The sequence below is a fragment of the Protopterus annectens genome, chromosome 8.part0 (genome assembly GCF_019279795.1).
Source record: "Protopterus annectens isolate FY-2018-M chromosome 8.part0, PAN1.0, whole genome shotgun sequence".
Classification (NCBI taxonomy): domain Eukaryota; kingdom Metazoa; phylum Chordata; order Ceratodontiformes; family Protopteridae; genus Protopterus; species Protopterus annectens.
This window is the reverse complement of record NC_056741.1, coordinates 1962379017-1962404305: the sequence shown is the minus strand read 5'-3', so window position 1 is coordinate 1962404305 and position 25289 is coordinate 1962379017. Positions and strand designations below refer to the sequence as shown.

The following is a 25289-nucleotide window of genomic DNA, read 5'->3' as shown; positions in this document are numbered from 1 at the left end:
GCCAAGACTAGATAGTTGTCTGCTTCAGGAGAAGAAAACATTTATGTTTCCCTTTTCTAAAAGACAACCCCAAGAAAAAATGTATGTCAATCCGTGGTCCCTAATCAAGGGAAAGGACTCCTCAGTGAGGCTTAGTGAAGAAACATCCACTGGTACCTATCCCCAAGCTGGCAAGGGTAGTTCTCCCTTGCCACAAAAGAGCAACTGAACAGCTGCAGAGGACATGCTTCCCTCCTGGTCCTTAGTAACATCTCGAGAAACAACACTAGGTGGACCAACAGAAAACGAGCAAACAGCTGTCTGAGGAACAACTGATGGCCACAGAAGAGTCATTCATCTTTGGGTGATACAAAGAAGCCAGAGCAACGACTGATGGCTCCTGCATAAACTTTTTCTTCTTGCGGCTTGAGGAGGGATAGTATTACTGGGACCCTGGTCCATGTTCTATCTGCAAAAGGAGACTCACAGATGGCTAGTGGAGCTAGAGAGAATCAAGTGATAAATACTGACTAAAAAGTAGCACCGGAGGTAAAACTGTTTTATAGACAATCACCAAACACACTTACCCTGTCTCCTCACAACAAAGTTTTGCATTACTAGCACACTTTTCCTCACAAAAAAAAAATAAATAAAAAATATGGGAATGGTCACAAAAACACAGGACTGGTTTACAGTTGAAAAGGGTGTCTAATAAGTAGTTTGTGGTGCTTAGAAGAATCTGTCAGATATCCTGACAGGAAAATAAAATGTAGGGATAAAAACTACCAATGACAAGCATGCATATTTAAGACCAGACCAATAACTTCTGAGGAGAAAATTCACTACTTCTGCATAAGAAAAGTCAAGAACATATTTGCCCCGCCTTGTAGAAACAGCCAACTGATCACCTGAAGTCTGAGAAGGAGCACACTCTTCAGCTGCAAGAAAGTTCTGGCACCCTAGCCACTGATTTTGTTTTGCATCTCTCATGTGGGGCAGTGGCTAGGGCAAGGGTGCATGGGAGGTGCCCTAAAGCTTTGGAAGATGGCCAGCCAGTCTAGTCATTGGCAGGATAGCTCATATAGCAAAGGCTACTGCTGCAGTGATCTACTGATGATCATCAGCCTTGACAACTGGACCTGCAAGCTTGCCTGGGTCTGACATACTTTACCCTACTGGAAACATGACTTATACCATGAAGGTGGGTGTCAGCAAGGTATAAATGCCCTCATGACTTAATTATTTTGTAATTCCTATCATTCTATGTTGCTATTTATTATAAAATCTAGGCAAGTAGCTATTAAAGTATAATACACTGCCAGCATATTTTCAAAATCTAAGGTATACAAGATAATTATTTAACTGTAAATTAAACTATATGAAGATCACATTACAAGATTAAACCCAATTTCCTCTTCACAACAATAGTGTAAACATGCAATCAAAATGCATGTGTAAGCACCCATTACAACAGAAGCTTATAAGCATGTTACACAGTTAAAGTACGGATCACAGACATATTTGTAAGGAAACAAGTTTATTCCCCCAGTCTCTTCAGTTATTAGTTCTGGATCCCAAAGCAGTGCAATACATTTCAGTGTAAATACAATATACATCACCTTTTCCTATCCATAACATTGCTGTGCATATTTAATCAAAATGTATACAAGAAATCTAACTTTAAAAACAGCATTTTCATACATTGTTGGCATATAATGATGAAGCCCTGACCACAACCCTGGCAACCGGTATTCAAAATGTGCCACATGGATATACTGTAGCTGATGTGCAGACAACATGAGTAACACAGGCTTTTACTCACCTGTGTGTGTGTGTGTGTGTGTGTGTGTGTGTGTGTGTGTGTGTGTGTGTGTGTGTATAGGGGGGGGGGGCACATGTTCAGCTGCTCTGTTCCCTTACAAAATCCATGCTAGGAGAACAGAGATTCCATGGGGGGCACTGGCTTTAAGGAGAGATGGAGTTGCTCTGAGGGGTTATGTCACTTAAGTGATTGAAATGACCCTGATGATACCCATGGCACAGGTACGCACACTGGTTTTTATGGTCTTAAAGCAGTAAGACAGCCTGCCCCACAGAGGTGATGGCTCTACTCTTCACTGCTTGGCTCCCACCTCAGCAGGATGAATGGACTAATGAAGCAAGCAGAGAAAGGAAAGCCTAATGGTCACACAAGAAGTGATACAATTTTTAGTTCAAAAGGACTTTTAAAAAATAGCATTTATATCACAGTTATGTAAATGTTTAGTAAAAATTTTAAACCATGTTAAGAATTATTCAGATTACACCCTGTTCAAAGAACACTTCTAAAATTCATATTCCTGTATATTGGGCCTCTTTTTCAGCTTCTGCAGCTTACGAAAGGCTAGAATAGCCAGGATTGCACCAAGTATATACACTAAAACTGCTACACACCCCATCAGTCCAGCAGCGATATCTGCTCCATGAAGAGCACAAGAAAAACCCTGATAGCCTTTGCTGCTGTATAGGGTCTCTCGATCTTTACAAGTCTGTGAACTGTATGCATCCAACAGATAAATGAAGTAAAATGCTATAGCTGGTATGTAACCCAATGCAATAACAACATCAAAAACACATTCTATAATTAGACTAGGGGGGAAATACCAGGGTACACCTAACACGCCAAGTAAGACCATCAAACAAGCAAAACCCATTAAAGCACCTCCAAAAGCCATGGTGGCAGATACAGTCGGTAACTTTAATTGATAAAATGCTCTGTCCAGCTCCTGAGCTTTCTGCCCATCTGCACCACTAAAGCCACTGTAGGCCCCTCCAAACTGGTAGTAGTAGATGCCACCCAGATTAGTTATACCAGTGTAGCCTTCTGTTGTATTATATGATACTGAAGCACAGACCAAAATCAGCATGTTCAGCAGGACTTCCACCATTTGACACATTGCTGAAAATGAAAAAGCAAATATTTAAAATGTTAATTTAGTCTTCTATACCATATAAGACTGTTTACAGTACACTAGAAATGCACAGTTTTCATCTGAATGTTAGGAAAACAGAGCACACAACCAAATGTTTTTATTTTTATTATATTTTATTCTTATGAAGTCAAAAATGGACCACACAATGTTTTTTTCTCAGTCATGATAGTTGCAGGACAAAATCAATGAAGGAATGAAATGAAAACGTACTTGTTGTTGAAGTACTAATAGTATGAGGCAAAACCATATTAAAGAAACAAACAGGCACACTAACATAAAATAGTTATTCATATAAACTGTAAGCCTCTTATAATCTTGACAATTAACTGAATGAAACTAGGTTAAATATCTAAAGACGTGCATCAGAACAAATTACATACTGTTTCTTTCTACAGCAAATTAAAAGAGTTTTGACTTGAATGACATTAAAACTGGTTGCTCCCTAAATAAGTGTGGTAAAGTTTACCAAGTTTGGTCCCAAGAAGAGAGAGTGCTTTGGAGGTGCAATCTAATGCATGTTGGGAGTGCCATTGTTTCTCCCCACACAAGATGTTCTTGCCCTCGACTACCAACTAGGCAAAATCTTGCCAACTCCTGCACTTGCAACTGCCGTCTTCTGCAGAAACTAACGTGGTTCCCAGTTAACTAAGAGATCATCTTTTTTTACTAGGCACTGTAACATTCAAAATACTAAAACAGAGGTATTGCTCTCATTAAAAAAAAACTACTCCCTATTACAGGACAGACTTATTCCCTAAGGAACTCACAAGGTTGCATCATCTCCCTGAACAGGCTGCCTATTAGAAGTTATGGGTGAGCATGCCTTTTCAAGACTATAACCAGCTTTATGGAGCAATCTTTCTCCTCAGTAAAAGTGCAAAGAAACACTCTGATTTTTCAAGTAGCTTTTTCCAAACATTTCCACAATGAATCTGCATGCAAATGCTTTATGGACAATGATTAACAATTGTACTCTGCAACTTCTTCACAACCCAACTCTCTACAATCTCCTAGCCGTTTTAAATGTAATTTTGCTGTGAAACAGACAAGGCATTTCTGGTCTTAGCCAGCTTCTTAACTCCAAAGTGATGAAATCCAGTAGAATTAAGACATTTACAATTGTAGACTTTAGTTTGTATAAATTTATAAAAGTTCAAAATATTTCTTCTCCCATACATTCAAGCTTTTGGAAACTTGAACATATAGTCTTAATCATATGAATTTTGAGTTTCTGAAAACTCAATATGATTGATTACATATGACCACATTAAAAAAGGCAGAAAACTCAAGAGAGAATCCTTAAAACACTAAATTACTTATAAGAGTGAATACAATACACCAAATACTTCTCTCCCACTAAAAAAAAAACCTACATCAGTAAACACCAGCTACAAAACTGACATGAAACGGTGTCTTGGTAATGATAGTTTTTCTCTTTTGGAGATACATTTGTGGACAAGAGTAAAGAAAGTACAGACTGGGTTAACCAAATCAAAGTAATTTTGCATAGCTTCAACACCACTATCACCACCATGTGCTGGAATATTCCAAGTATCCCTAACTAAGCTAAGATGAATGGAGGCATCAAACACCACAGTTTGCTAAGATTAAGCTGAAAACCCAAATGGCTTAATGTAAGGCAAAACTGGGCCAGATCTTCCCTGTGATGGGAAGAAATCACATTATGTGCTTGATTAGGTAAATCACCAAGTACTAGGGCTTAGTTATAGGCAGGACTTCAAATGCTAGTGCATTAAGAAAATACGCAATGAAAAAGGATCAGAAAGCCAACTCTGAGAAAATCCATACGTTATAGAATTTGTGTGTTAATAGTATTGCTCAGCAAACGTTAAATAATCAAGTAAGTCTGCTAAAAATAATATGCAAACCACAAAAGAAATGTATGCGTTATTCACAAACTTAAATGATTTAGAAATGTCTACAAACAATGCACCACTTAGCATGCTGTCCTCTGCTGCATGCATAGTAATTTCTGCCATGACCTGGGCTCTTCCTTAACATGAAAATCTGTGCATTTATTAATACTGTAAAACAACATACAGCACACACAAATGTCAGCATAGCAATTTATAAATTACAATCACATCATATTTGATGATGGCAAACAGTTGCTCAAGATACCCGACACCCATTAATAAGCATGAAAGTCAAACATAAGTAAGATGTACTGATAGCATATTTGATTAAACAGGCATCTAGTGTTGTACCAACATACACACACTGTCCCTACAGACGTGTACGCATATACTAAGTACTTGCAAGTTAAAAGTTTTTTCTAACCATTGTCTTGGATGCTCCTATATTTATTTTTCTTGAGTATGTGGTACTTACATAGTTTTACTTTATAGCTCTAGAGTTTCCTGATTGTATAGTTCATTTTATAAGTGATTCCAAACATTGTTGGCACAACATTTGGAAAAAAACCTCTCAACCTCTACATGCAAGGAATCCTGACAAAGCCACAAATAATGCAGGGACAACGGCCACAATCAGAGGCAAATTTTAAATATTACTCTTATAAATTTAGAAAGTTGCAACAATAATGTTGTGTCTTACGGCTTTTCCCGGTTAGGGGTTGCCACAGCAGAACTCCGGTCCGCTAATGATTGTTAGTCGATTTTTACATGCCAAGTTACCAGCCCTGACGCACAACCTTCAACGAAGGTATGCCCATTCACGCATGTCTCCACGCAGAAGACGCTCTAGCTGAGAATCAAACCGGATACATTTTGCTTTAATACGCTTTCCAGACATATATCAAGTCTGTAAAAAATAAAGTATGAATTATTTACTGACTTCAATCCTCAAGATTTACCAGAAAACTAACAATATGAGGCAAAAAAAATCAGGAAATTCTGTGAAAATCTGGAGAGTTGGGAGGTATGCCCTCTCCCTACTGCAAGTCTAAATGGTGGGCTGCTCACCATGGCTGTTTCGTCACACACACACACACACACACACACACACACACACACACACACACACACACACACACACACACACACACACACACACACACACACACCTGTCAATACACTAAAACAATTATTCCCACAGTAAGTGTCCAAGTTGGTCTTAAAAATATCCAAACTATTGTTTGCATTAATATAATTTGTTGGTCTATTCCAGGCATCAGTTACTCTATCAGAAAATCAAACAGTATATCTCTTATTGCTATATAATCTCCTACACTTAGAATCTGACGATTCTCTGTTACTCTTTGATAACCCCAAACATTCCCAGAGGTAGTTTCTGTAAATGCCCTACACACTTGATTAAGGTCTCCTATTAAATATCTACATGTGACAGTGTACAAGTTTAGATATTTTGAATCTTTCATAACTTTTTTTAAGCATCTTTTTATTAAATTATCAATTGTGACAGGCATTTATATAAAAAGTAATCAAACTATATTAGCAAGTTCACATTTACAAACAATATACATCATATAGTCTTCTATACAACATAATCAATCCAATGTTACATAAATTGTTCAGTTCCTGCCTTTTCTTATACCTCATCCAAAAATCTTTCAGCGTATTATTCCCACAATTTAAAACTTATTTCTATGTAATTTACTCCTACCTTTTTAAATATCCTACTTCCTATTCTTTTATCTTCTGTACATTTACTACTTTAAGTGTGGTTAATTTAGACTTTGATTTCCATTTTCTAGTAATTGCTTTTCTGGCAGCCACCAGAACTAAACGTAACAAGGCCTTACTATGTATGTCTAGGCAATTCAGATCAATTCAGATCCAGTATCCCAGTTCAATAAATAAATAAATAAAATAAATGCCCTTAGTCACACCTATTTGCTTGCCTAGTATTCTTGACAGAGTGCTCTATTGGGAATTTTTAAGTCTGCCATCTCATTTCACTCCCAAAACTTGTACTCCCAGTTACCTCTTTCTCCCCCAATACACTTCCAACATTTGCCATCTACCTGAGGAAAAATTCTTTGGAGTCTGCTTGTGGAATAAAAGTACCTATGCAAACATGTCCAGGCAAAAATCCTCATTATACAACGACCCCCCATTAATATTCAAAAACGTGCATGCTGATTGGTCAGCGTGCACGTTGTAAATCCGAGTTATAGTAATGGAAAAAGGTCCGGTCTCTCACACTTTTTCCATTACTATAACTCTTACAGCAACACTCTCTCACTATGTTAAATGAGTTTAACATAGCGAGACAGCTTTAAAAAAAGCAACGGAGATAACAGTTTGTAAAAAGCAATGGAGATCTTGCTTTCTCCATTGCTTTTTTCAAAACTGTCTCTCTATGTTAAATGGGTTTAACATAGCGAGGCAGCTTTAAAATAAGCAACGGAGATTCTCCGTTGTTTTTTTTTTTAAAACTGTCTCGCTATATTAAACCCATTTAAAATAGCGAAACAGTTTGTAAAAAGCAACGGAGATCTTGCTTTCTCCGTTGCTTTTGCCCACAGCTCTGATGTACTGCGAAGGCATACGCATGTGCAGTACATCAGAACTGCCGCAGAATACTAGACAGCTGTGGAAGGGCAGCAAGGACGCATTATACAATGCCATTATTTAAGAAAAGTAATTATTTTTTTTCTTAAATAATGTCATTGTATAATAGCAATAACCCACTTCTGGGTGTTGGTAATGCTGGATTTACCCACAGTTGACTTTGTTTGGCCACTCGGGCTTCGCCCTCATGACCAAACCACACCAACCGTGGGTAAATCCAGCATTACCCACACCCAGGTGTGGGTTATTGCTATAATCCTCTATATTTAATTGCATATTGTTTTCTTTCTTTATAAATTGCTTATCTAATCTCTCTTCACAATCTTTTCTTAACTCCTCTGATTGATTCCTATAGGTATTGTGCAATATTGCATAAGCTCTACTAATTATCTCTTAACAGCAACTTCTGTTCTAGATTCAACTAAAAACTCAATCAGTACAGGTTTTTCACTTAGGATTCCCCTACCCCTTTTCTCTTTGCCTATACTCGGATACCAATCCCAGATAGTGAAGGCAATTTTTAGCCTGCAGTTCAAATGTCTTCTTGGCATCTTCCCATTCTATTACCTTTCCCTCTGTAATTATTTGTTCCTAATACTTGTTGCCTTTGCCAGCTTCCTCAAGAAAGTTCTAGCTCCCACTTACCTATTCTCTTTACCCCTAATTGCAGTGATCTCAAATCAGCAGAATCTTCTTTCTCCATTCCATTGTTGGCTAAGTTCTCAATAAAATAGAATATTCTGTAGGACTGTTATTCTCTAAGAATCTGCATCCAAAATCCCACTCCATATATCCTGAATTTTCCCCTGCTACACCATCCCATTCCAGTTCGAATTGTAGCTTTCTGCTTCATCATCCCTTTTGACTTTGAATTGTAGCCTTCTGCTTGTGTTATGCATAAGAAACTTCCTTACCTTTACAGCTCTAAAATATCCCTTCAAGTCCTTATTCTGCTGCAAGAATAAACTTATCCCGCTTGACTCTATCCCCTCTTCCCCTCCCAGAAAAAATTCTTCAACTCTGTTATTAACCACCACTTCTCCTCTGGTTGATAAAAATATGCCCAACATGTATAAAACTGAAGGTCTAAAAGCATATTTACTGTTTGTATCTTGCTATCCATATTTATAGACAAGACTATCCAGGTTTCTTGTTTTTTTGTATTATCTTTTGTTTAGTCTCGTCCCACATATCCTCCGCTGCCATAACATCTTTTGTAACCCATACTCCTAAATACTTCATCTTATCATGTCCCCATAAATATGCGTATTGCTGAACCAACCAATTCATGTGTGGGGTACCTAGTTTACAGGTATAGCTTTTGTTTCATCTTCATTCATTTTATACTCCTGTCCAAAAACAGAGCTGTCTCAGAATGTTGTTCCACAACATTTGGATGTCCTTTTCTGTTTTTATCAGGTACCAAATATCATTACAAATAAAACCAACCGTTTTTGAATACCGCCAATTATATTCTTGAATTTCTGAGCCCCTTATTTTCTTTGCCTATGGTTTTAAATATAATGTATATAAAGAAGAAAGAGGACACCCCTGCCTGGTCCCTCTGTTCAGACCCAACATATCAGAGAGAAATCCTCCTATTTTAATGTTTGCCTCTGATCCTTCGTGTGTTTTCCTATTTAACCTTATTATTGTATCAGGGAATGCAAATGCTTCCATTGTCATACTCAAAATACCAGCTTCCTCTGTCAAATGGTTCTGTGCATCAAAACCCTTCAACAGTGGTATTTTACTATGTTCTGCTTCCCTCTGGATCATCATTGCTCTAGTAATGTTGTCAAATGTTTGCCTCCCCTCCACAAAACCACACTGATCCATATCCATAATTTTGGCAAAACTTTTACAATTCTTTTAGATGGCAAAGACAAACACTTAATAATCATGGTTTAGAATTGAAATTGGCCTGCATGAAGCTGGATCTGTTGGGTCTTTACCTTCTTTAGGTATTACAGCCACCACAATTTTTTTCTCCAGGATGTTGATGCTTCTCCTCATTTTAAAATACTGTTAAACAAAACCTTCCAGATCTTTATCACTTTCTTCCCTGCTAGCTTCCATACTTTCCCTGAAATATAATTGATTCCTGGAGACTTTCCAGCAGATTAGTAATGAATCACAATTTTTCTAATTTCCTCCTAACTGTTAATTGTTGAGCCCCATCTACCTCTAACCTTGACATATTTAAGTCTTCCATAAATATTTCTGTTTGTTCTTTTTCTTGATTTCCATACTTCTCTGCTTTATACACACTTTTGTAAAATTTCTGAAACATCTCTAATACCTCCACAGGATCCCAAGTAATGTTTCTAGTTATAGGCTCCTTAAGTTTGACAACAATCCTTTCTACTCTGTTGCCAAAGGTTTTTGTGCTCTGGAGTTATAAAAACAAAAAACGGTTAACCACAATCTTTCTAAACTCATGCACATTATTCAGTTACTGCCTTATTTTCTCTAACACCTTATTTTCTAATACTTTAAACTTTGTCATCTCATCTATTACTTCTTTACTGTAGTTATCTTTCTTTTATTTATACCCTATATTTAAACTACACTTTAATTTTATCCCACTCACTAACTGTAACTTCTGGAGTTTTCTTTCCATCTTACCTAATAATTCCCAAACAATTTCCACTGCCCATTCCTTAAATTCCTCTCTTTTTAACAGGTAGTTGGGGAAGCACAAGTTCCTCATCTTTACTTCATTACCCTGCATTTTTATCTTAGCAATTATTGGTGCATAATCTGAAATAGTTACTGGATGTGTGTCAAAGTTCTCAATGAAATGCACCTTTTCCTATGAAATATAATTTCTGTCTAATCTAGCGCAGTTATTGTACCTTGGGGAAAGCTATGTAAATTCTCTCCCAGTTACTACTACTGAATTACTGTCTTCTATACCAAAAATTTTCATAAATTTCTTCAGAAATCTACCTTATTCTATTTTCCCTGATAGACCCCAGATACGTCCTCACTGTTGCAAATCAAATTCTAGTCCCCCAGATATATCCTCATTGTTCCAAATCAAATTCCAGTCCCCACCTATAAGAAATAATTCCTGCTGAAACTGATTACTTCTCCCAATTTTTTTTAGATTCATAACAGCAGTTTGAGGTAGAATATAAATACATGACAGTGTAATCCCCTCCCTTTGTCAGCAGCCCCTTACTACCACAAATCTGCCATTATCTTTTTCCCTCTTATATCACTATTGCAGCTCCTCTAGCAATTAATACAATAACTCCTTTTTTCTTATCTCCCTGATATTCTGCTGAATATCTATATTGAAATCCTTTCTTTATCAATTTCACATGACCAGTTCTTTACAAATGTGCCTGCCTCCTTTACCATTTGCACTCTATTCCTTATTATAATTATTCTTTCCTTTTTGTCTGTACCTGTGAGATCATTCCTATACACAGATGGTCTCCATGGAAACATCATCACCACCATCATCTTCTTTTGGCTTTTCCCGTTAGAGGTCACCACAGCGGCTCATCTGTTTCCATTTCTTCCGGTCCTCTGCATCTTGCTCTGTCACACCAACCACCTGCATGTCCTCTCTCACCACATCCATAAACCTTATCTTAGGCCTTCCTCTTTTCCTGTTACCTGGTAGCTTCATCCTTAGCATCTTTTTCCCAATATACTCAGCATCCCTCCACAGCACATGTCCAAACAAATGTAATCTTGCCTCTCTGGCTTGTCTCCAAACCTTCCAACCTGGGCTGACCCTCTAATCTACTTATTCCTAATCCTGTCCACCCTTGTCAAACCCGGTGCAAATCTTAACATCTTTAACTATGCCACATCCAGCTCTAACTCCTGCCTTTTTGTCAATGCCACTGTCTCCAACCCATATAACATAGCTGGTCTCACTACCCTCTTGTAGACCTTCCCTTTCACTCTTACTGGTACTCATCTGTCACAAATCACTCCTGATACTCTTCTCCACCCACTCCATCCTGCCTGTACTCTCTCTTTCACCTCTCTTCCACACTCACCATTACTCTGAACTATTGATCTCATCCACCTTTGCCACCTCTACTCCTTGCATCTTCACCATTCTTCTATCCTCCCTCTCATTCACACACATATTTTCTGTCTTAGTCCTGCTGACCTTCATTCCTCTTCTCTCTAGAGCATATCTCCATCTCTTCAGGGTCTCCCTCCACCTGTTCCCTAATCTCACTACAGATCACAATGTCATCTGCAAACATTATAGTCCACGAGGACTCCTGTCTGATCTCGTCTGTCAACCTGTCCATCACCATTGCAAATAAGAAAGGGCTCAGAGCTGATCCTTGATGTAATCCCACCTCCATCTTAAATGCATCTGTCACTCCCACCGCAGACCTCACCGCTGTCATACTACCCTCGTACATATCCTGTATCACTCTTACATACCTCTCTGACACTCCCGACTTCCTCATACAATACCACAACTCCTCTCTAGGCACCCAGTCATATGTTTTCTCCAAGTCTACAAAAACACAATGCAACTCCTTCTGACCTTCTCTGTACTTTTCCATCAACACTCTCAGAGCAAACATCACATCTGTAGTGCTCTTTCCCAGCATTAAACCATATGGCTGATCTCTAATTATCAAGTCCCTTCTTAACCTAGCTTCCACTACTCTTTCCCATAACTTCATGCTCTGACTGATCAACTTAATCCCTCTGTACTTACTACAGTTCTGCACATCACCCTTATTCTTAAAAATCTGTACCAAAACACTTTTTCCATTCCTCAGGCATCCTCTCACTTTCCAAAATGTCATTAAACAATCTGGTTAAAAACTCCACTGCCATTTCAACTAAACACCTCAATGCATCCACAGGTATGTCATCTGGATCAGCAACCTTTCCATTCTTCATCCTCTTCATAGCTATCCTTACTTCCTCCTTGCTAATCCATTGCACTTCACAATTCACTATCCCCACATCATCCAACCTTCTCTCCCTCTCATTCTCTTCATTCATCAACCCCTCAAAGTACTCTTTCCATCTGCTCAACACACTCTCCTCACTTGTACGTTTCCCTTATTATCCTTTATCACCTTTACCTGCTGCACATCTTTCTTAGCTCGGTCCCTCTGTCTAGCCAATCGGTACAGGTCCTTTTCTCCCTCCTTAGTGTCCAACCTTTCATACAACTCTTCATATACCTTATCCTTAGCCTTCGCCACCTCTCTCTTTGCCATGCACCTCATCTCCTTATACTCCTGTCTACTTTCTTCATCTCTCTGACAATCCCACTTCTTCTTTGCCAACCTCTTTCTCTGTATACTCTCCTGTACTTCCTCATTCCACCATGTCTCCTTGTCGTCCTTCCTCTGTCCAGATGTCATACCAAGCACCTTTCTACCTGTCTCCCTTACTAGCTCTGCTGTAGTTACCCAGCTGTTTGGTAACTATTCATTGCCACCCAGTGCCTGTCTTAACCCATCCCTGAACTCCACCTCACAATTACCCTTTTTCAATTTCTACCATTTGATCCTAGGTGCTGCCCTCACATTCGTCCTCCTCTTCTTGATCACTGTCATCCTACAAACCACCATCCTTTGCTGTCTAACTACATTTCCCCGGTCACCACTTTACAGTCTCCTTCAAACTAGCCCTCCTACATAAGATATAATCCACCGGTGTGCATCTTCCTCCACTCTTGTATGTCACCCTATGCTCCTCCCTCTTGTTAAAATACGTATTCACCACAGCCATGTCCATCCTCTTCACAAAATCCACTACCATCTGACCTTCTGCATTCCTTTTAACACCATACCTACCCATCACTTCCCCATCCCCTCTGTTCCTTTCACCAACATGCCCATTGAAATCTGCTCCCATCACCACTCTCTCACCCTTGGGTACACTCATTACCACTTCATCCAACTCACTCCAAAATTTTTCTTTCTTATCCATTGCACACCCAACTTGTGGAGCATATGCACTAACATTCACCATTACACCATCAATTTCCAGCTTCATAAACATCACTCTATCCGACACGCTTTTCACCTCCAAAACACATTTAGCATACTGTTTCTTCAGGATAACGCCTACGCCATTTCTCTTCCCATCCACTCCATGAAAAAACAATTTGAACCCACCTCCGATACACCTAGCCTTACTCCGCTTCTATCTGGTCTCTTGCACACACATTATAACAACCTTCCTTCTGTCCATATCAGCTAGCTCTCCCTATATCAGTCATACTGCCAACATTCAAAGTTCCGACCCTCACTACCACAGTCCTAGCCTTTCTCCTCTCTTCCTGCCTTCGGCCATGCCTTCTGCCTCTTCTCCTCCTTCGGCCAACAGTAGCCCAATTTCCGCCAGCACCCTGTTGGCTAACAGTACTGGTGGCAGTTGTTGTTAACCTGGGCCTTGACCGATCTGGTATGTAAATATTTACTGCTGTCCGCATGAATAATTTGGCAAAGTTTTACACCAGATGCCCTTCCTGACGCAACCCGCCCCATTTATCCGGGCTTGGGACCGGCACAAAGAAATGCACTGGCTTGTGCATCCCCAGTGGCTTGTAGTCTTCAGCTGCAGGTTTCTAAAGATAAGCTGAAACATTTACTGCTCAACTTTTCACTACATGCAGTGTTCTGTTATTTACTTGTTTGCACATAGAAATGGTTAGGTTCAGCCAAGGGTCTTAACGTAGACATTCACCTATGCAAAAGTAAAAGAAAACATATCAGCTCTACATATATTGTGATCTGTGTACTTTTGCACCCCACTCCAATCCCCACTTCAACAACCCACGATTACAGGCTATTGACTTAAACATGCTTTTGTTTAGCCTTTTTTATCATTTGCATTGCATTGCCTACATTTCTTAATACTAAAAGAAAGAAAAGATATGCTTTTACTTTAGTATCCTCCACACATACAACTAAAATGCTTTGCTATAAAACATGCAATTTATATCACGAGAAGCTTCACAGAAACATTAAGGACAGAAACTGTTTTACATAACAGTTGCAGTTTTCCTTCCTCTTCCCCTCCCCTCAGTGTCCTTCCAAACATTAATGATGAAGACAGGCAAACGCCTTTCATTTTTTCACAAGTCTAACAAAGTCAACAAAAGTCCACTCTTTCCACTTTTATTTATACAGGCATATTTCACAAATGCAACCAATGCTTTGCAGTCTCAACATTTATTTACTAATTTCCATGTTGCTGATCTTCTTCCTGCTCATCTCCAACTCCAGAGTCTCATTCAATTCCAAGAACTCCTAAGTCTTCTAAACTCCTGTTCTTTTCCCTGTTTCTCAAGCATTTCCTGTGGAGCAATAGAAAAAGTTTCACTGGCAAAGTATCTGTGTGCTTTACTATCAGAGGAATGAAAACCAGAGCTCCCTTCTGCTTGATGGCTCACTTTTTGTTGAATAAACTTTTGTATTTCCTCCTTATCCTGCTCTGCATCAAAACAATAAAAACGACATTGATCCTGCAGGAAAAAATATTCTGGAAAGAATATTCTAAGACTGATGGATACAACATCTTGAATCTCTCATGTGCCTCTTGACATTCCCTGAGTGATGGAATTAATTTGTTTCTCTTCTACCTGCTGTACACTGAATAATCATTTTCCACAAGCACTCCTCTGTCTCCAACTTTAACACTTTTCCCTTTTGCCAAAGTTTTGTCATAATCAACTCTTTCTGCTAGTAGGTTTACATCTTTACTAAAACAGGTTTTGACTGCTTTCTCATAGCCAGGTTTGGAGCATATACACTGTACAGTTCCTACTATGGAATACTAGTCCAGTTACTTATTTGTGCCTTCAAAATCAATGCATTGCATTTCTTTCAGCTTCTCAAGTACAGCACAAGATCTCAATTTTCCTTATGTGCATTGTTCTCTAATTCTACCATTTTCTCAAAGATCTCTTCTTGAGCAGTCTCATTTTCATTTGACCTCTGCTTTTTATATTTTATTAGCTCATCTGAGTATCTGTTTAAAGTTTCTTCCATTATCCCTCCTTTTGTTGAGATGACAGTCTCCTTCAGCATTTTATTTGAATTAGCTCTGACTACATGACTTATTTTTCCCTCTACATTACTGGAAGTCACGTCTTACATGAAAGCTGGAGCTTGAACTGCTTTTTGCTGCAGGTGCAAGATTCTTCCCAGTCAGTGTTATCTCTTCACCTTTTCTAGTTGATCTTCTTTCAGGCCTTCTTATAAATTAAGAGTTCCTGGCCCTTGTATTTCAGTTTCCTTTTCACACTGGGAGAGAAATAGATACATTTTGGAGAAGTATCTATGAAGATCCTGTGGAACATAACAAAGATGCTAAATGGATAGAAGAAGTTAAAGAAAGAATAAGAGGTTCAAAGGTACGTGATATGAAATGGGATGAATTAACAGCCAGAGAGATTGAAACAAAGTTAAGAAAAGCCTCTAATTGGAAAACCGCAGGCCCAGATGCCGTATCAAATTTTTGGCTGAAAGTTTTAACATTTCTGCATGAAGATTTAGCCATGAATAAGAACCATTTTTATGCACACCCCGGACAGACACCAACTTGGTTAACAACAGGAACAACAATGCTCCTACTTAAGAGTGAACCTGCAAGCTAGCCTAAAAATTATAGACCAATAACTTGTCTTCCAACGACATATAAACTATACACGAGAATTGATGCTGACAGAGTTTATAGTCATTTAGAAGAAAACTCAATTACGGCAGTAGAACAAAACGGCAATAAAAGAAAATCATTTGTTATGAAATAAAGTCATAGTGGAGAACTGTAAAAAGGGGAAGAATCTAAGTATGGCATGGATTGACTATAAAAAAGCATTTGATAGTATCCCACATTCACGGGTAAAAGAGTGCTTAAAAATGTATAAGATACACCCTGCAGTGATTGACTACATTACACTGACCATGAAACAGTGGCAGATCCCTTTGCAATTAAGCCATAACAAAGGACAAATTATTATCCCAGGGATAAAAATTCAAAAGGGGATATTTCAGGGTGACTCTCTGTCACCACTGTTGTTCTGCCTTGCACTTAACCCATTAAGCTGTCTACTTAATAGCTTAGGCCATGGCTATAATTTGGCTCCTAGAAAACAACAAAGTGTAAAGACTTATCTTCTCTGTCGATGATTTAAAACTGTATAGCTCATCAGATGAGGAACTGAAAGCACAACTGCAAGTTGTCAAAACTTTTTCAGATGATATAAGAATGTCATTTGGTCTTGATAAATGTGCAAAAGCAACCTTTAAAGCAGGAAAACTGCAACGTCAGGAAAACATCAGTTTGGGACAAGAATGTGATATAAAAGAACTTGAGCAAGAGGGAGTGTATAAATACTTGGGAATTAATGAAGGATCAACAATAAAACATGAACAAATGTGAATAAAACTTAGTAAGGAATATTTCAGAAGACTTAAATTAATCCTGAAAACAGCACTGACATCTAGGAACAAAATTCAAGCTATGAACCGATTTGCTCTTCCTGTGCTAACTTTTGTGGGACTCCACACATATCTGCTGACCTCACAAGAAGACCCAAACGTAGTGAAAGTTTTGAAACATGACGAGAATAAATTTGAGATGACTTCTCTGCTTAATTTAGCAGAAACATATCAGTGTCAAGCAGGAATGGAAATCAAACCAGAAGTATATAAACATCAGACAGCAACTGAATGTGCCAAAAAACAAAAGAAAGAATATAAGGTGAAGGACCAGATGAGAAGGCAGGAAATGTGGAAAAAGCATACATATAGTTGCAAGCATAGAAAACTACTGGAAGAACCTCATGTTGATCAGGAACGAATGGAGGAATGGTTAGAGAGAGGCAAATTCAAACCAAGAGATGAAAGGTTAATTTTGGCAGCCAAAGATAGTGAGTGGGCTACGTACACGTTGGTTTACAAAGTCCATTGAACATGTGAGAGAAAAGTACAGTTTTGTACCTACCATAAATGTAGATGTTCGAAGATCCACATTGCTGCAGTCCTTACACTTGGGTAGTCCGCTGTCCTCGGTCGGCCCGAATATCAAAGTATAAGGCTGACGTCGGTCAAGGCGCATTTGACTGACATCAGGACGTCAGGGTACAAATGCGCATGACCGACGTCATATCCTCAGTCTTTTCTTGCCCCAGATGTCAGAAGACCCTAAAAATAAAGGTCAAAACTAAAAGACAGCAAACAAACATCCAAGCACCCTTGCCCTAAATATATGTACAAAATATACACTATATACACAATATGTACCACTCAACCCACACAACCACCTCTAACTACAGAGGGGAAGGAGGGAGGGTAAATTGGACTGCAGCAATGTGGATCTTCGAACATCTACATTTATGGTAGGTACAAAACTGTACTATGTTCTTCATCTCACATTGCTGCAGTCCTTACACTTGGGTAGAATCCCAAAGCAGAGGTATGGGAGGATGGCCAAACTATAAGGAAGCAGGAGCTGCCAAAATGCCCTGCAAAACAGCAGTGGCAAAACCAGCCCTGGATTTAGAGTAAAGCGGCAGGTGATAATGCCTAGAGAAAGTATGCACTGAACTCCAAGTAGCTGCCTCCAAAATATCCTTGGTTGCCACCCCTCAAAAAGCTGTCAGTGGCAGTAGCTCTAGTGGAATGAGGCCTAATCCCGGCTGGAAGCTCCTTGCCATGATGGGAATAACAGAAAGCAATGCAAAACCCAATCCACTTAGAAATAGTTTGTTTTGACACAGGCTTGCCCTGAGAACTCAAAGCAAAAGAAACAAATAACTGCTGAGACTGCCTGAACCCTTTAGTTCTGTCCAAATAATATCGCAACTGCCTGTGTACATCTAAAGTGTGCAAAATCTTTTCCCCTTTATTCTGGGGATTTGCATAAAAAGTAGGCAAATGAATAGTTTGGTTTAAAGCCACACTAGAAACCACTTTAGGCATAAAGGAAGGATTAGTACGTAAAGATACCCTATCCTTATGGAAAATTAAGAAAGGCTCAACCGCCATAAGGGCCTGCAATTCAGAAACCCTTCTTGCAGAGGTAATTGCCAACAAAAAAGCAGTCTTCCATGATAAATATTTCAACTCAGAAGTAGCTGCAGGCTCAAAAGGTTGTAGAGTGAGTTTCTCCAACACAAAATTGAGATCCCAAGCAGGAGTAGGAGCTCTTCGTGGGGTCTTATATTCTTTGCCCTCTAAGAAATTGCTTGAACAAAGGATGAGAAAACAATGGTGGGTCATAATCATAGTGAGCGAAATTGCTGCAGCATGAACCTTAATAGAAGAGAAAGACAAACCTTTGTCCAGTAACTCAGTAAGATATTGAAGAGCCACACTCAAATTAGGCTCAGAAACATCAAATTCTTTTGCTGCACTCCAAAATAAAAATCTCTTCCATTTATCTGCGTACACTTTCCTTGTACTAGGCCTTCTAGCTTCCAAAATCACATTCAAAACTTGTTGTGGAAGTTGAGACCCTCTATGGTTCAAAACAGAATATGCCAGGCTGTTAGGTGAAGAGAGTGAAGTTTGACATTCAGCAAATGGCTGTCCTCCTGTGACAACAGGTGTGGAATCGAAGGCAAAGGCCATGGAGGCTTCCGTACCAGACTTCTCAGTAATGGGTACCAGTGCTGTCGAGGCCAATCTGGAGCTATTAAAATCATCCTTGGCTTGTCCTGTCTGACCTTTAGAAGTACCTTTGGGAGGAGAGGCAGAGGTGGAAAGGCATACACATGAAGATTGCTCCAATTGAAAGAAAGAGCATCCACTTTCCAAGCTGTGGGATGAAACCTTTTTGTGCAAAACTTTGGCAGCTGATGGTTTAGTGGAGAAGCGAACAGATCTATGTCTGGAGTTCCCCATGACACTGTCAATTTCTGAAATACATGAGGATCCAATTTCCACTCGTGGGGATCCATAATTCGTCTGCTCAACACATCTGCTAAGGAGTTCTGTGCTCCTGGCAGAAACCTTGCCTGAAGATTGAGCTGTAAACAGAGCAGTCTCCCACAAAATCATTGCTTGCCTGCATAGAGGATAAGAATGCGTTCCCCCTTGCTTGTTGATGTACCACATGACAGTTGTGTTGTCTGTTAGAATCAACACCTGCCCTGGAAGAAGTAAATCCTTGAAAGCTATTAATGCAAATTGGACTGCTAACATCTCCTTCAGGTTGATATGTAGATGTTGTAGTCTGGCAGGCCACTTGTCTTGTATCCACTTTCCATTTAGATGAGCTCCCCAAGCTTTGTCTGAGGCATCTGTCGTTAAAATCTGACTCGCCTCTGGCCGGGTCACAGAGAGTCCCTTGTTTAGGTGACATTCCTGAGCCCACCACAAAAATTCCTTTTGAATGCAAGGTATTATTTGAATGACAGTGTCTAGATCCTGGCAGTGCTGTGTCCATACATTTTTGAGATACCATTGCAGCTTCCTCATATGCAGTTTGGCATTGGGAAGCACCAGAATACAAGATGCCATGAACCCTAAAGGCTTGAAGGACTGTCCTTGCAGTCAGCCCGGACTGATGAGATAGCTGATGGAAGTAAAGGGATAGACTCTTTTGTTTGTCCGGGGTTAAAAGGCCATCTGGGATGCTGTATTCAGTCTCACACCCAGAAAGCACATGTCCTGAGAGGGTACTAGACTGGACTTTATTTCGTTCACAGAATACCCCAGGCATCTTAGCACTGCTATCACATATTCCAAATGATGAAGAAGCTCTTCCCTTCCTTGAGCCAGAATCAGGCAGTCGTCCAAATAAGGATAGATCTGTATTCCTTTTAGCCTGAAGAAAGCTATCACTGGAGCCAGAACTTTCGTGAACACTCTGGGCACAGTAGATAAGCCAAAGGGCAATGCAGAGAACTGATAGTGAGAAGTCCCAGCTCGAAAACGCAGATACTTCCTGCAACTTAGTCTGACAGGAACATGAAGGTAAGCCTCCTTGAGATCCAAAGTTACCATCCAATGATCTTTGCCCAGCAGAGGTAAAAGCTGCTGTAACGTCAACATTTTGAACTTGGGAATGTCCAGATAAGTGTTGAGGGTAGATAAATGCAAAATTGGTCTCCACGTGTTCCCCTTCTTTGGTACTAGGAACAGGCGAGAATAAAATCCTAGGCCCACTTCTGGCATAGGGACCGGCTGTATGGCCCCTATTTGGAGTAACAGAGAAACTTGCTTGTGAGCCTCTATTCTTTGTTGAGGAGGAACGTCTGGCATGCCTTTGAAAGGAGGCAAGGTATGGAAATAAAACCTGTAACCGTGGTGTATGATATCCAATACCCATCTGTCTTGGGTAATTAAACTCCAATTTTCTTTGAAAAGTGCCAACCTTCCTCCCAAGGGTGCTGCCAGATGAGAAGGCTCTGGCAGCTGAAAAGGTAGGTCATTGGGTCTGTTTACGAAAGGACTGACCCCTGCCCTCACCCGAAGACTGTGCAGGAGAACTCCCTGTTCTAGGCCTGAAAGAGCCCTGAGCTCTACCCCTACCACGTCTAGATCTACCCCTAGACTGGGAATCATAAGAAGGATATGTCCACCCCTTAGTAGGCCAATTTCTACTAAACTTTGGAGGCTGGACCTGCAAAAAATCTTTAACAGTCTGCATAGACTTAGCCTTGTCTTCCATTTTCTTTAAAACTGCCTCAACAGGAGGACCAAACAACACGTCAGATTGTAAAGGAGCATCTAAAATCCTTGTTTTAACATGTTCAGATAAATTTTGATCCCTCAGCCAGGCGTGCCTGCGAAGAACTGACCCAGTGGCAGCCACCCTAGACGAGGCCTGTACAGCATCAAAACCACATTGCAAAGAATGCTTACCCACCTGTTCAGAAACATGTACTAAATCTTGCAACTCTTTACAATCAATACCTTCTGCCAGAGCATCAACCTTAGACTTCAATTGTGAAAGGAGATAGTTTTGGTATTTCAACATGTGAAACTGGCAATTCAAAGCCCTCATAGCAAGAGTGGAAGAAATATAAACTTTCTTTCCCCATCTATCCAAGGCCCTGGTCTCTTTGTCTGCAGGAACCGGATTCTTTACAACAGAAGCCTTAACACCTTTAGGCCCCTGGCTAACAGTTTCTGGGTCTGCCCTAGGACTCTTAAAAAGATACTTATGAGCTTCAGGCACCCTGTAATACCTATCTGGTTTAACAGGAGCAGGAGGCAAAGAATCAGGATTAAGAGAAGCCTCTGTAAAAACATCTTCCACTACATCCAAAACAGGAGGTATAGCCAAAGGCCTATGCTGGGGTAAAAACAAAAATTCCCTAAGCCTTTTCCTGGAATCAGAGAAGTCCTGACCTTCCCACTTAAAATGCTCCCTCATGGAATAAAGAGTTTCTGAAAAAGAAAAATCCTCAGGAGGAGAAGCAGAAGGAGTAGAATCATCCACATCAGAATCAGAATAAGGAGAGTACTCCTGCAAGTCTTCAGCCGAAGACTCTGAAATATCTGAAGCCTGCTCAAAACTCCCTAGCTCAGGCTCCACCCTAGGTCTCTTATCAGGAGGGGGCATAGAACCCCTAATCAAAGTAATCAAATCTTCTGCCATTTTAAGCATATGCTTCTTGGGCACAGTTTCTGAAGAGCTAGGGGTAACACCAACTGAAGCTAAACCTGGCCTGCCCCTGGGAGAAGCCTTGGAAACAGAAGGAGAGGGCCTAACCACCCTAGGCAGGGAGGGGAGTATAGTAACCTGAGAAGCCCCATCAGCCTGGCCTGCCTCCTGAGAGGCCACATCCTGCAATAACAGAGTCTCTCCCTGGGATCCCAAAGAAACCTGCCCTGGAACCACCGGCTCCACCGACACCTCTAAAGAACCGGCGTCCGGTACTGACGGTTCCTCTAGCCTAGGTTTAACTGCTTTGTCCTTGCGCTTCTTCGAAGAAGCGGGCGTCGGAGCATCCGACGGCATTTTATAATTGCACCGCTTCCCGAAGACTAACCTGGCACAATCTAATCTTCTCTTAATAGTGCGCTTATTGAATCTAGCACAAGAGCGACACCCAACAACGTCGTGCTCAGGCCCTAAACAAGGAATACACAAAGTATGGTAGTCTCTATGCGGTATCTGTTTCCCACAAGAAATACAATTATTCACTTTTTCTGACATCCGGTAAACCACTGAGGCAAGAAAAAACAAAATATTCCCCAACGGGGTACTTAGCCAACTTTGACTCTGTCTGAAACTCCGAAATCGAACAATTTCAGAACGCCAACCGGCACTTGCAACGCTGCTTCTGCATCGGACCATGCGGCAAAAAAGACTGAGGATATGACGTCGGTCATGCGCATTTGTACCCTGACGTCCTGATGTCAGTCAAATGCGCCTTGACCGACGTCAGCCTTATACTTTGATATTCGGGCCGACCGAGGACAGCGGACTACCCAAGTGTAAGGACTGCAGCAATGTGAGATGAAGAACATCAGACAAATGTAGGTTTTAGAAAATGGAACTGGAAACAGTTGCACACCTTGTTGCAGTCTGCAACATACTAATGGCAGAAGGACTGTATTCTGAAAGGCATAATAATGTGGCAAGATTGTTGCACTGGGGATTGTGCAAACATTATGGCATTGAAGTGGATGAAAAACACTGGAAACATGAGCCACAAAGCATCATAGAAAACAAAGTTTATATCACATGGGACCACCCACTACCAACAGTTCAAAAGACAGATGCTAGAAAATCAGATATAGTGGTTCAAGAAAAGAAGACACGAGTAGCATTGATCATTGAAATCGCCACACCCAGTGATTACAGTGTCTTGCATAGAGAGAGAGAGACAAAGTCATAAAATATCAGGATCTGCAGGCAGAAATGAGAGCAATGTGGAAGAAAGATACCCAGACAGTTCCAACAGTAGTAGGAGCAATGGGTCTTATAAAAAAGAATCTACAATTGTATTTAGATATGTTACCAATCCATGTAACTATACAAATTGCAGAGAGTGTCATTACTGGGCACATAGCGGGTGTTCTGAAGAGCACTTTTGGCTGACATCAAGACTGAACCAATACTAATTTCATGAACTTTAATTGTACTTTGACTTAGGAATGGGGTTCATTCCCATCATGGTATTAGAAACCCAAAAGACTTGGAGAAATCAAAAGAAGATGCGCTGAAGTTAAGCTGTTGATTAGTGTGCAGCCATCTTGGAAAGGCATCTTTCATAATAACTTAAACTTTCATGTCCATGAATGCCCTATGTATATTTTTACTGTGCTCTTTTCAATTTACTTATGCTAGTTTACTTATAAGGTTCCATATTATTTCATATTCTAGATTCTGTCTACTGTAATTTACAAACAACAATTTCATATTTGCCAATCTCCTAGACTTTATAAATATTTTTCTATAGTGTTATCATTAATCAATTGATTAATATAAGCAGAAAAGTTAAAAGCTGGATATTCCCTATGTACTGAGGTTACTAAATGAATCCACAGTTTCAATCACTGTGTGCTGTATTAAATATTCAGCCTCTTTGTCAAGGTGTTTGATGTATTTATCAGCATATTATTATCCTCTGCCAAATGGTCAATTTAGTCAAGTTCTTTTGCAGCCATGCCCTGTCTGTAACAGTGGTACTCGGTTTATACCTTTTCAAGTCATCTGCATACAGATTATACAACACCTCAAATGAAAAAAAAAATCTGAACGACACCAGCTAAAAACGTATAGGCCCATGACAGAGGCCTGTGGGCACCCCGTTTTTTTTGTGTTCCAACATCTTTATTGAATTTCCACACGACATAGGCAATCTTACATTTATATAAATGAAAAACATACAAAATAATATCACTTTAGTTGCAAACAGTTTACATCACAGACACCATTGAAACAACTGTAGTTGTAAACATTACAAATCACTTATAAACCTTCTAGTCATTGTCAATTAAGCATTATATAGCTCATTCAAATCCTGCCTCTTAAACCTTGTTCCTGCTCTGCATATACTGTTCCCACAATTCCCATTTTTTTCTATGTAGTTTGCTCCTTCCCTTTCCGTTTTATCTCTGTTTCTATATTCACTATATCTAGTAAAGTTGTTCTAGACTTTGATTTCAATTTTCTAGTAATTGCTTTTTTGGCAGCCACCATAAATAGACTCAGCAAGGCTTTACTATGTCTAGGCAATTTGATTCTGTAGCATAACTCAAAAAATCATCTCCCCAGTCAGTCCAATCCGCTCACCCACCATCTCTGACACAATGTTCCCAAAAGTCTGCCAGCTCATCACATTTCCAAAAAATATTTTCCCAGCTACCTCTTTTTTGCCCATCATGCCTCCAACATTTGCTATCCACTGGAGAAAAAATTCTTTGGTGTCTATTAGGGGTATAAAAATACCTATGTAAACATTTCCAGGCAAAGACCCTAAATCTTCTAGACTTTGTTGCATATTTGGGAGATATACATATATCCCCCATTGTCTCTGTGAACTGCTTATCCAATCTCTCTTCCCAATCCTTTCTAAGCTCCTCTGATTGATTCTTAAATGTATCATGCAGTATTTTATATGCTTTACTAATTATTCCTTTTTTAACGGCAGTTTCTGTTCTAGATTCTATTAAAAACTGTACCAGTGCTGGTCTTTCATTTAGGAGCCCTCTATTTCTTTCTCTTTGCCTATACTCTGATATCAATTCTTGATAGGGAAGGCAATCTCTAACCTGCAGTCCAAATAGTTTTTTGGCCTCTTCCCATTCTATTACCTTTCCCTTTCTAGTTATTTGCTCCTAATACCTTGGTTAATTAGCCAGTTTTCTCCAATAAATTCCAGCCCCCTCTTCCTATTATC

The 25289-nt window shown here is 39.8% G+C and overlaps 1 protein-coding gene across 1 annotated transcript in view; it reads right to left on the bottom strand.

Moving 5' to 3' along the window:
- Positions 1–1499: 1499 nt before the first annotated feature.
- The window catches only part of MARVELD3 (MARVEL domain containing 3), a 235347-nt gene continuing 211557 nt past the window's right edge, over positions 1500–25289 (bottom strand). The window contains exon 3 of the mRNA XM_044081492.1: positions 1500–2917. Coding sequence (XP_043937427.1) covers positions 2304–2917 — 614 coding nt within the window. The 3' untranslated portion in view covers positions 1500–2303. The remainder of the gene's footprint in view (positions 2918–25289) is intronic.